General features: G+C 28.1%; 10 protein-coding genes across 10 annotated transcripts; 4 read left to right on the top strand and 6 right to left on the bottom strand. All coding sequences in view use genetic code 6, as the record gives it.

The window, feature by feature from the left end:
• Positions 1-584: 584 nt before the first annotated feature.
• SS50377_25542 (Cell division control protein 48) lies at positions 585-1,844 on the bottom strand (the record flags this gene model as incomplete). The annotated part of the gene is made up of 1 exon (XM_067909374.1): positions 585-1,844. The coding sequence occupies one exon, from the start codon at positions 1,842-1,844 to the stop codon at positions 585-587; it is 1,260 nt and encodes a 419-aa protein (XP_067764195.1).
• Positions 1,845-2,211: 367 nt separating this feature from the next.
• Positions 2,212-2,424, top strand: SS50377_25541 (uncharacterized protein; the record flags this gene model as incomplete). The annotated part of the gene is made up of 1 exon (XM_067909373.1): positions 2,212-2,424. One exon carries the CDS (start codon positions 2,212-2,214, stop codon positions 2,422-2,424), a length of 213 nt encoding a protein of 70 aa, XP_067764194.1.
• Positions 2,425-2,489: 65 nt separating this feature from the next.
• On the bottom strand, positions 2,490-3,137 carry SS50377_25540 (uncharacterized protein; the record flags this gene model as incomplete). Its single annotated transcript, XM_067909372.1, has 1 exon — positions 2,490-3,137. One exon carries the CDS (start codon positions 3,135-3,137, stop codon positions 2,490-2,492), a length of 648 nt encoding a protein of 215 aa, XP_067764193.1.
• Positions 3,138-3,182: 45 nt separating this feature from the next.
• Positions 3,183-3,881, bottom strand: SS50377_25539 (uncharacterized protein; the record flags this gene model as incomplete). Its single annotated transcript, XM_067909371.1, has 1 exon — positions 3,183-3,881. The coding sequence occupies one exon, from the start codon at positions 3,879-3,881 to the stop codon at positions 3,183-3,185; it is 699 nt and encodes a 232-aa protein (XP_067764192.1).
• Positions 3,882-4,186: 305 nt separating this feature from the next.
• Positions 4,187-6,097, top strand: SS50377_25538 (uncharacterized protein; the record flags this gene model as incomplete). Its single annotated transcript, XM_067909370.1, has 1 exon — positions 4,187-6,097. The coding sequence occupies one exon, from the start codon at positions 4,187-4,189 to the stop codon at positions 6,095-6,097; it is 1,911 nt and encodes a 636-aa protein (XP_067764191.1).
• Positions 6,098-6,142: 45 nt separating this feature from the next.
• SS50377_25537 (Derlin) lies at positions 6,143-6,727 on the top strand (the record flags this gene model as incomplete). The annotated part of the gene is made up of 1 exon (XM_067909369.1): positions 6,143-6,727. The coding sequence occupies one exon, from the start codon at positions 6,143-6,145 to the stop codon at positions 6,725-6,727; it is 585 nt and encodes a 194-aa protein (XP_067764190.1).
• Positions 6,728-6,738: 11 nt separating this feature from the next.
• On the bottom strand, positions 6,739-8,448 carry SS50377_25536 (uncharacterized protein; the record flags this gene model as incomplete). Its single annotated transcript, XM_067909368.1, has 1 exon — positions 6,739-8,448. The coding sequence occupies one exon, from the start codon at positions 8,446-8,448 to the stop codon at positions 6,739-6,741; it is 1,710 nt and encodes a 569-aa protein (XP_067764189.1).
• A 59-nt stretch (positions 8,449-8,507) lies between these two features.
• SS50377_25535 (uncharacterized protein) lies at positions 8,508-9,404 on the top strand (the record flags this gene model as incomplete). Its single annotated transcript, XM_067909367.1, has 1 exon — positions 8,508-9,404. The coding sequence occupies one exon, from the start codon at positions 8,508-8,510 to the stop codon at positions 9,402-9,404; it is 897 nt and encodes a 298-aa protein (XP_067764188.1).
• Positions 9,405-9,416: 12 nt separating this feature from the next.
• Positions 9,417-10,328, bottom strand: SS50377_25534 (uncharacterized protein; the record flags this gene model as incomplete). The annotated part of the gene is made up of 1 exon (XM_067909366.1): positions 9,417-10,328. The coding sequence occupies one exon, from the start codon at positions 10,326-10,328 to the stop codon at positions 9,417-9,419; it is 912 nt and encodes a 303-aa protein (XP_067764187.1).
• Positions 10,329-10,406: 78 nt separating this feature from the next.
• SS50377_25533 (adenylate kinase) lies at positions 10,407-10,949 on the bottom strand (the record flags this gene model as incomplete). The annotated part of the gene is made up of 1 exon (XM_067909365.1): positions 10,407-10,949. The coding sequence occupies one exon, from the start codon at positions 10,947-10,949 to the stop codon at positions 10,407-10,409; it is 543 nt and encodes a 180-aa protein (XP_067764186.1).
• Between the last annotated feature and the right edge of the window lie 72 nt (positions 10,950-11,021).

Raw genomic sequence — 11,021 nt, 5'->3', positions numbered from 1 at the left:
GATTATTATTGTAATTATACAATCGTAAATAAAGGGAAAACTATTATTGTTATAATTTCATCTAAATTATTATATCACATAGAGACCTATTTAATTATAATTTTATATTATACTTTTTGTAAAATATATCAGTACTTACAGCCTACTCTATAATAAATATATTAATTTGATTTCTAGATGTTTATCGCTAAATATTTAAGTTGCAATTTTTTGGTTAAACTTAATAAAATTATTTTAAATTATTTTCACTCATTTCAAATATTTACTGTTTACGAAATTGGTACTCGATAAATAAATAGTCGCATATACTAATTAATAAAATCAAAAATGTTGAAATATCAATAAAAATAATCTATTTATAAATAGATTATATTTCGAATGAAAATAATATGAATATACTTAGTAGTACTAATATTACGTTCAATTGGTAATTTTATTTTGAAAGTCTGACATAAACTTGAGAAAATACACTTTAAGACCGAAACCTATTTTATTATACAAATAAATTAATATGATTTATGATAATAGCTTTATCCAATAATAAAAATTTAAAAATAAAATAATAAGAATAATATTAAACTTAGTCATTTTAAATATTCTAAATAAATTGTTTACTAGGTATCAGAGATTTTTTCCAATTTATAAAAATAATGCTCAATTTATATTTACTGATAAGTTTAATTAATTTCCTAAAACATTAATTTTTATTTAATTTAATATAATGCTGATTTTATAACAGATCCTGTACATCCATCGCATAACTGCCCAAGATATTCAAAGTTGAGTTCTTTAATGCCATGCAACTATTATTTAATTAATCTGGCAGCTTATGTTGCGTTTAATGGGGGAAGATAACAGGGTTTAAACCTAGATCTAATTTAATCAGGTAGCTTATAAGGCTTGTTTGTTGCAACAATAACTATTGCTAACTGTAAATCAATCAGATCTTAAAATACTGTTAACAACCTTTAATTTTACTATGACTTATCGCAAAATAGGCCATCTATTTCATCAATAAAAAGTATTGATGGATGAACTAAAGAAGCCTATTTAAAAAGCTTGTCTAATGCTTTTTCAGATTGGCCTACATACGGTCCAACTACTTCTGATGAAGATGATACGGGTATTTTTATATTTAAATTTGCAAAATGTTTAATTAGTTGATTTTTTCCAGTCCCTGGTGGACCAAAAAGAAGAAAATTATTATGTTAGTTATTTTTAATTGATAATAATATATCATCGATAATTGCTTCATGACCAAAAACTTCTTCAGGTTATTACATTTGCAGTCCTCTAAGACCTGACGGTTAGTAAATTTTTATTTAATTTTGGAATTAATTAATACAAATTATATTATGTTCATTAAATGAATTATTTAACAACCAATCTATATCCGCAGGTGAAAGCTACTAAGTTTGTTTTAGTAACTATTCAACTAAAATCTGTTCGTCTACTTTAGACTAGATTTAGCTTGTTCGACCAAAGGTATCTTATAAAATCAAAATTTATTAATTAAATGATGATTTAAGTTAACTGATAAGAGTTTCTGGTTTATTAGTTGCACCTACAAAGAATACATGTCTGCCAATATTTTTCATTAACTCTCCAAGCTTGTATTATTATTATTCTGTAAGTTCATCTATTTCATCACAAAAAATTAAACACTAGTCATACCTAGATTCATCAATTTCAGCAAGTAGTTGATCAGCCTCTAAAATTTTTAGACAAGAACCACTACTGGATAATGGATCACTAAGTCTCCTAATAAACGTTGTTTTACCATGTCCTGGTGGTCCATAAATCAAAGCACTAGAAATAGGATACTACTATGTTGTTCTATCCATTATATTTTAATAAAGAGATATAAGCTGTGTTGAAAATCCAGATGGATTAAACTATATAGTTTAACTACTCACATAATTTAAATAAGTGAAATTTTCATTATTAAAAATACCAACTTCCTATATAATAATCTTAAATTTTACTAAATATCCATTAACTGCCTATTCAACAATTTAGTCTGGATAATAAACTCCACCTAGAAAAGCAGATTATAGGTATCGTGAAATTGACTTTTTAGTATTAATAATTTGCAACGGCTAAATTTAAATAGGCAATACTTTTAGCGGAGTATCGACTTTATATATATTAACTTCACTATACTATAGCTTATTATCAAATAATTTAAATAATGAACATATTTTTGCCCCAATGATCGCAGGAATACATCTACACGTTATTAATCCATCTCGATATACGATATTAACTATAGATCCTAGGTTTTAATAGCTTTCGTTTGATACATATACACAAGGAAAAGATACTCTCGGCATATCAACTGTTCCACCAGTTTTAAATTTTGATGGATCCACCTATTTCGTAAGGTGCTATTTGGTTGCTTTATCTGTTTATTTAGAAAATTGATCTAACTATTGTTTCATCTTAGAGTGGATAAAACATAATATTATACTGTATAATATATTAAATAATCATTATAATTCTCCCGATAATTTTTTAAGCAAATTTAAAAATTCTTCAGCACTAGTTTTACATTCAACCTCACCAAACTAATCGAACTACGTAAAAAGTATTACTATTTCAATAAAATTATTTTTCTCATTGTTCTTCTCAATAATACCACCACTAACTTCAAAATTACAATATGTGCCACTAAATATTTATATTTAACCAACCCGTTTTTCTAAAACACCTTATATTTCATCATCCCACTACTATATCCTTTAAACCTAGATTACAAAATCGCTAGCAAATGGCGAAGCAAAAAGGAACTATTCAGAGTTACTTATTTTATATTTCTTTGAACCAAATTATCTTAGCTCACCACCAGCTGTTATCGCCTATTAAAATTACACTTTAAACGGTCGAGAATTTGTAAGCTATAAACTACTTATAGAAAAGATTGAATCATTAGGGGGATATACTTTCTCTATAAATCTAGAAGTAATTGATTTTTGAATAACAGTTGTAGTTTCAGTTAGTCTAAGCCTAGGACAACCGATAAACACAAAATAAGATGATATTCTATATTTTTATGATTTTGAACACTTGGCATAGCGCCAAAACACATCAGCTAAAACTCTAATATCATCCTATAGTGGAGGAGATGCCGTAAACATTATAAAATATAAAATGACTACCATAATATATATTATTATAAACAATCACCAACCATTAAGATACTTTTTACCTAAAGTATTAGCAATAATTTAGTTAAATTATTCGTCCCCATACTATGTAAATTATTATATTAATAATAAAAGTTCTTACCAATTTTAAGGATGATCGAATAAATCTTTGTCCCAATCAATGTATCCATTAATAACTATCCATCCAGTCCACATTTAATCATCTAATTCAACGTTATAATATGGATCCAACATATAATCCATTAGAGATTCTTATTTTTCAATTCCCGAAAATATTATATCTTATGAAATTGTTGAAGAAATTCTCTTGGCTTCCTTCCATATTGTAGACATAAGGCAACCTTATTATGTTTTAATAAACATACCATATTATAGACTTAAATATTCTATAGTATCCGTTTATTTTTGATTAAAAATAGGGATGCTTTCAAGATTTATTATATCTCCTTACATATTAGTCTGAATATCAACTGGAAATAGTAATTTTGTGTTGTATTTAAATCTTCTTTCGACAATAATACTTAATAATGCCGTTAATTCAATAATATTTGGAACTACGAAATTATCATTCACAACACACGCTAAGCAAATACCTTATGGGGGCAATATTGATAGCTTTAATGAGTCTTTAAAATCATTAAATAGTGAGTTATCTTCTGATTGGTCGGATTCTTTTAATGAAAGTTACGTAGGCTTTTCAAAAAACTTTTTCATTATACTAATGGAAAAGTCTTTAAATGTAAGAAAAGGAGATTTATTTAACAATCTATACTTATCTTCATTTATAACTATTTTATTAAAACCATAACCAATTCTTTATGTTGTTAATAATTTTATTTTAAAGCTGTCATCATAGGATAGATTTTGATAGAACTCTAGTTGTTACTCTATATCTAATTTTTTAAATTGGGAGCCATATTGCTAGCTTAAGGTTTCATATGTAGCTGTCTCGCCAAAAGGCATACTCATTTTATATTAAAATATTATATATCTATCATAAATAATTATAGATTTTGGAAATGTATCAGTAGGTAAATTCTGATTAATACAAACTTACATAAAGATTAACACCACACGTTGTTGATGACGAACTTTACGAGTTATCTAGATAAATTTCACGCAGAACAAGAAATTATGGGATATTACACACAATCAATTTAGTTTAACCTACATAGCGTGATTTATACGAGCTTGCATATGCATTTTAGTAAACTTTATAGCTTTTAGATGATATCGAACCGCTTAACAAATAAAATTTAGATATTTAAAAAGGAAAAGCATAAAAATTTGAAAATTCGGCAATGAAATATAAAAAAGAATGTTTTTCACTGTAATGTAGAATTGAAGAATTATCTAAGTAATTATAAAAGTAATAAAGTTCTGCTAAAGAATTATCTCGGTCAAGTTCATCTTCAATTAAGAAAGCTTAACATAATGAAGATGTTGCATAAATGAGATTGAAATAAAAGCAAAAAGAACTAGATCGTGTTAAAAATTTATCATAAAAATACGTTTTCGGCGAAAAATAAGTAACTGATACTTATAAATGGGTAGATTCAGCACGTATACCAGTATAACCTACGTCATAATATTATGACGATATTAAATAGTCTTTATAGCCAGAAAGAGCCCATCTATAAAGAGAGTCGACTAAAGATGATTTAATAGCAGAAAGTCTTAACTCAATGGAAAATGACTATGATGATGTTTGTATCGAGTAATAATAGAGCTTTCGTGCATTATAAGATGATTAGTACATAAAATCAAATGGTAATAATCAAATTTATCAATAAAAAGTACAACCATAGTAATAATATTAATAATAAAATAGTTAACCTCAGCAGTAGTAAATTCAGCAATTGTCTTAATAGGTTTTACCTAGAGAATAATCTTTTGCTTAGTATTAACCATAACACTAATCCTTATCCCCTAATATATAATCATATAGTTAAAATATAAATTAATAATAACAAGTATTACCAATTTAATAGTAGAAATAGGTTTATCCATAAGTTTAATACATATAATAGCCAATTTAAGTGGTTCCTAACTAGCAATTATACTAGAGTTAATAGCTACCAATTTAACAATAGCGCATTCAACTCTAACCTACTCCAGTACTACAGTAAAGTTATAGTAATGCTCAATAAATGCCGTTATAGCCCTTATAATATGTTTAATTCCCATAGATTTAATAACAATAAGTACCATAATAAATATAATAAGTCTAACCATAGTATTAATAATAATATATGATAGGTCCTTAGCATTAATCATAGTAAGGAAATAGTTAATATACGGAGCAACTAAAACTAAGCACTGCTGGGAACCATTCTACATATACATAATAGAATAGTTCATTATAATAATCATAACCATTAAATGGAACCAAAAACCAGAATTAAACCAATTAGATTTCTAAAAAAACAACATCGCCGACTAAGATTACAATACAAAGTATCCCAGTAACCATTTTAAATCCATCACAATAATTTTCTAGTATGCCATAGAGCAATGACTCATAATAGCCACTGAAATATGCTGAGGCTATTAATTAAGATTCTATAAAATAGTTTTAATTAAATTCAGGAACCTCACAGTAGCTATAATATTCTAGAAATTAGTATAATGTACCAACAATACCATTAACTGTAATTGGAACATCACCAAGATTTGAAGATGCAAAAGTATTTATTGATTTTGAATAGATTGAAAAATAGTAATAATATGAACATGAAAAATTCCTGGATATTTCCAAGGAATATACAGACATAGCATAGTAACGCAGACTTCTAGATGCATCCATGGCGCAAGTAGATTTTTAAACACAGTAATTGGAAAAACAGAAAAATAAAATGAAAGATGCTTTGCACACATTATAAGCTCAAGGTGTACCAATTGATGTAACTATTGAATAGTTAGAAATATGATCAATTTAATATTATATAATATTTCAAATATTTAAAACTTAAAAAATGCAGAACATACCATAGATGCTATAAAGTCCTATTTCTGCAACAATTCTTTTATCTTCACTAACTTTATCTTTACTAACAACTTTTAATATTTGCTCTAAATATGCTTTTACGTTAGATTTTTACACTATCACGGCTGGTGAGTATTACCGCCTAATAACCGGTGTCCTCTACTTAGGAAAACTTTCACTTTTCAATATATTCTTCTTCATTAATAATATAAACTATATTTCACAGCTTGAAAAATCATTTTTCGCTGGAAAAGTAAAAAAGCTTATTGGATTCCTGTTCTATATTTACACGTTTACTGTTATTTTTGCATATTTCCTAGTAATCAAAGAGGCATCCTCTTGCTTTTTTGGAGCTATTACATACCTTTGGGTCAGATTGAATCCAGATTCACTTTTTGTGTTCATGGGATTTCTCCCTCTCTAGGCACCGGTTCTTCCATTCCTAAATATGCTAATCAGATATATTAACAAAAGGTCACTTTTACCAATGATAATTGGGTATATTCTGGGTCATATTTATTGGGTTTTTGACGTGGTGGTGCCTAAAATTTTAGTAAATAATTATAGAAAATGAGGTTTTGGACATCACTTAATCTACAAAATAGAGAAGAATTTGCAGTCCAAATCGCAAATAACAGTCAAGTTTTCAGAGCCAAATTGCTGCTTCAGCTAAGCGATGTACGGTGAAACATTTTAATCTAAAACGCTAAATTCTGGCTATTTAGCGTTTTTGAATTCAATTGTAAATTGTTAAACCACTCCCTCGTTGATCTAGATAACGACATTTTTTTCAGGAGTGAAAGGGATCAAATTTTTAATTTGACCAGACAAGAGAAGCTGGATGGCCTCAAATTTGTTATGAAGAGTGAAAAGTTCAGAGATGAACTAGCTAGATTAGCAGCAGCATAAGAGAGAAATAGAAATTGGCATTGGTTCAAAATAACCAATAATAGGCTCTTTAGAAATTATAGATGATGCGTTAAGTTGGCGGATTACATTGAAAATAGAAGAGTTGTCAAATGATGGAAATTGCAGTTTAGGAAATTTCTTTTGGGAGAATATAAGGTTCAAAAAAGCGTTTTCTTGAGCTAGCTTTTAGGGCCAAAATGACTGGAATAGATATAAAGGCTGATTTTTGAGAATTTACTCTTTTTGTATCAATATCTGGAAAACTTGGTTGTTTTATTAGTGGTAAATATTAAGGATATTAGACTCTGAAAGTGATGTTAAAGTAGCTTTATTATTGATTAGGCCTTCAAAGAAGACGAATGCAGCATTATTTTCTGTATTTGTTAGCAAAATTTAGCCATTATTGAGTGTAGTTCTTTCTATAGGCTCAGTAAACAAAATTTTAGCTCTTGAAATTTTCTCATCAAAATCATTTTTAATCGTATTTATTTACTGATAATCGAGTGTAACCTCGTTGTTAATAATAAAAAAAATATTTTTATTAAACTACTAATTATTTATACTTGTTAATTACTTTTAAATTTATGTGGATAGTTAAAATTCTGTTGAAAATGATACACATAGATCTTTCATATTTGGAAATTAAGTGGTGGTTAACTTAGGTAAATCCGATTAATCTATAAATACTTTTTTACAATTTTGATAGCTATACTCTTAACTAGTATCAACAAAGTTAAGAAAGTACGACTCCTATAATAACTTCTAGTCTAATGTAATCTCATCTTATAAGTCACAATCAATATTGATGTTTACAGCTATAATCTATTTAGCTTTAAATTAATTAATTTCTAAAAATTTCCGTATTTGAGATAGTTTCAGCATTGGATTGTGCGAGAAATTGAAACAGATACTACTACTATATACTGACCCTAGTGAACCCTCCATAAAGTCTAAATCTATCAAATTTCTCCCCTCCACACTAAAAATACCTTTTCTCACTATGATATCGTCTAAACATAGTGAATGTGTATCTGTTGAATTTTCATAAATATCTTTATAATAGCTAGGAACAACAAACTAGCATGGAAGAAGGACTACAGAAGATTAAACTTTTGCAGCATAGTTGAGTAGATTGGGAAGTTCTAGACTATCAGAAATATTCTAAAATTTAACTTAATCTGTCATAGCTGCTAATAACAATGGATTTATTTAATACTGGCTTTCGATATCAATATATGTGCGTACCTCTCCATTTTCATAGTAAGTTGATATTTTGTTTTCAAAATTTTATGTTCTTACATCTTCTAATAAGCACTCTACGACGTCATCATTGATATTGAACTGTGTAAGAAGCGTCTTGAGTTATTATGGAGTTTGTGAGAACATCAATATGAAGTGAAAAAATCATTAGGTATGTTATTATATTATTTTTAACTAATATAAAAATGGAACGGCAGTATAAATAGCTTTAGCACATCAACGCCAAACTATTATTAGATTTATAGGCTGCTAACGATGAAATAAGTTTTTTAAACTCAGTGACACTACCAACACCGCAGTCTAATCCTGGTAACATTCCAGCTCTAAAGGCGGAAATTTCTATGCTAAAAATTAAAATCCAGGAAATGTAGTCAAAAGATTATAATACCATAGCTACATCTAAACTCGAAAAAATTGCACATGAAAACTAACGTGAGAACTCAATTTTGAAGCACAATCTGGAATAGCTAAATTCTACACTGGACGAAATTAGGACCGAAAACAAACGACTTAAAGGCTAGTAGATAAATGATCAAAATTAGAATTTAAGAAATACACCAAAAAGCATTACTGAAAATGTTATCGTAGATGAAGTAGAAGCGTTGCAAGATAAAATGGTGAATTAAATGATTGATTTGACTTAAACTGTAGAAAAATAGAGCAAAATTATTAGTATTCTGAATGATAAATATGATAAATAAGAGGCTGATATGAGGAAACTTCAGTTCTAGAAAGCATTGAGCGCGGAAGCGAGCGAAAATGAAGCTTAAAAAGATATTTTGGCGTTATCTTCAAAGTCTAACTCTACCACTAAGAGTGTCATTCATGAGAATATTGATGAATCTTAGCTACTAATTGATTAGTAACTAAAAACAATTCAGATCCTAAAATCGTAAGTTTTAGACTATCATACGGAAATCCAAAATCTCACTCTATAATAACCAGAAAAAGTGGCAATTCTAAAGTAGATTATCGATAATTTGAACGAGAAAGCATCAATCGACGATGAGCGGATTATTTAATTAGAGTAATAATCCAAGATACTGAAAGAGTAGCTAGCAATTTTGTCGAATGACCCTTGACCTTAGTGATTCTCAGAACCATTTTTTCGTAAAAATACAGTTTTCAATTATTTCCACTGACTCACCCTATGTAAGCTAAACAGGCAAGTCAAGTCCTCGTGCAATAGCCTTTCTATGCTCATGTTATTCTGCTATCACGTTAATAGTCTCCAGAGTCTGTTCAAAACCCTTTACACTAGTTACTGCCTGGCGTAAACTATCTCTTCCAATCAGGCTAGTACGGGTCAATTTAGAAGAAATTCTACTTGAATTTCTTGCATACATAGCATTTAATGCTAGAAAATCTAGAGATACGCCACTAGCCTCAATATTAGAGATGGAAAGCATTTTCTATAGTGATAAAGGGGACCTTTAAAGTGCTTTTGAAAACTTAAAATGAGCAAAACGAACACAGGGCAGATTTTGAGGGAGTGAGAAAGTTTGAGGTTTATCAGTTATTTTTAGATCAAAATTAGCTTTAAACGCTGGGAACACGCACAGTGGCTCTTATGATAAAATTAGCTCGAAACTTGCGCATGGATAAATAATATCGTAGTCGAGACGTGCAAATGTAATAATTATAGACCATACAAACGAAAAAGGTGGTTTAAGAGCAACTGTGACGAGAGTTTCTTCTTCAGATTAAGATATAAAATATTCTTTTTTAAGTACATTTGAAGCTGGAAAATACTGTGATTCATTACTACAGGAGTGAATAGATGATATTAATTGCTAAATTGAACCAGAATTGGTGAGAAATGGTGTCAACTTAATGACATCAAAATAACGTGTAAATTAATGTGGTGTAAAGTAATTCTCTTCCTTCAGAATTTTAATCGATAGATTTTCTTAAATTTTTGCATGTAAATAAGTAGTTCTTAGAGGTGGTTAAGTATCCTATAAATTAGTATTTTCTTAAGTAGTTGTAGAAGGTTCAGACTACATTAATTTATTATATACTAGATTCATATTATATAGTAATTAAATATAAATTAAACCAATTTAATTTTTTCTAATATTTGATCATTCTTCATCTGTCTCCCATTCTTCTTCATAACCTTCTTTTTATGCAGATTTCAATTTATTTAACGCCATTATAATTATATCAATATTTTTAGCTTAATCTTCGTTAGTGTCATTTGTTAATTCTAAAATATTTTTAAATCTCCTATATGCCTCATCAGCTACTACATCCATAATTTCACATTATAAATTTTCATCTATTTTCTTTTCTGAATACTGTCTGAGAGAAAGTCTTTATTTCAAAACTTTAAGATCTGAATGTAAAACAATTGTTAGGTCTAAAAATTTATTACTAAAAATATCAAAGCTATGATGATCTATAATAAAATCTTTATGTTTTGAAATAATCTTTTCTTTAAAGTACTGAATTATTCTATCTTCATCTGGGATATAAGAATCAAACAACTCATCATATTACTTGTATAATTTTTAGTCAATAATTAAATCAGAAATATGTATCACCTCAATATTAAGTTTTGCACCCAAAATATTAGATAGCGAAGTTTTACCTGTGCCAACACTTCCAGTAATGAGAAGATGCATTGAAGAGAAACGTGAAATATCAAAAATAATAGTATTATATTTTAATTATGAATTTCCAACATTTAAATAATG

The sequence above is a fragment of the Spironucleus salmonicida genome, chromosome 5 (genome assembly GCF_000497125.1).
Source record: "Spironucleus salmonicida strain ATCC 50377 chromosome 5, whole genome shotgun sequence".
Taxonomy (NCBI): domain Eukaryota; phylum Fornicata; order Diplomonadida; family Hexamitidae; genus Spironucleus; species Spironucleus salmonicida.
This window is presented reverse-complemented; position numbering and strand designations above follow the sequence as displayed.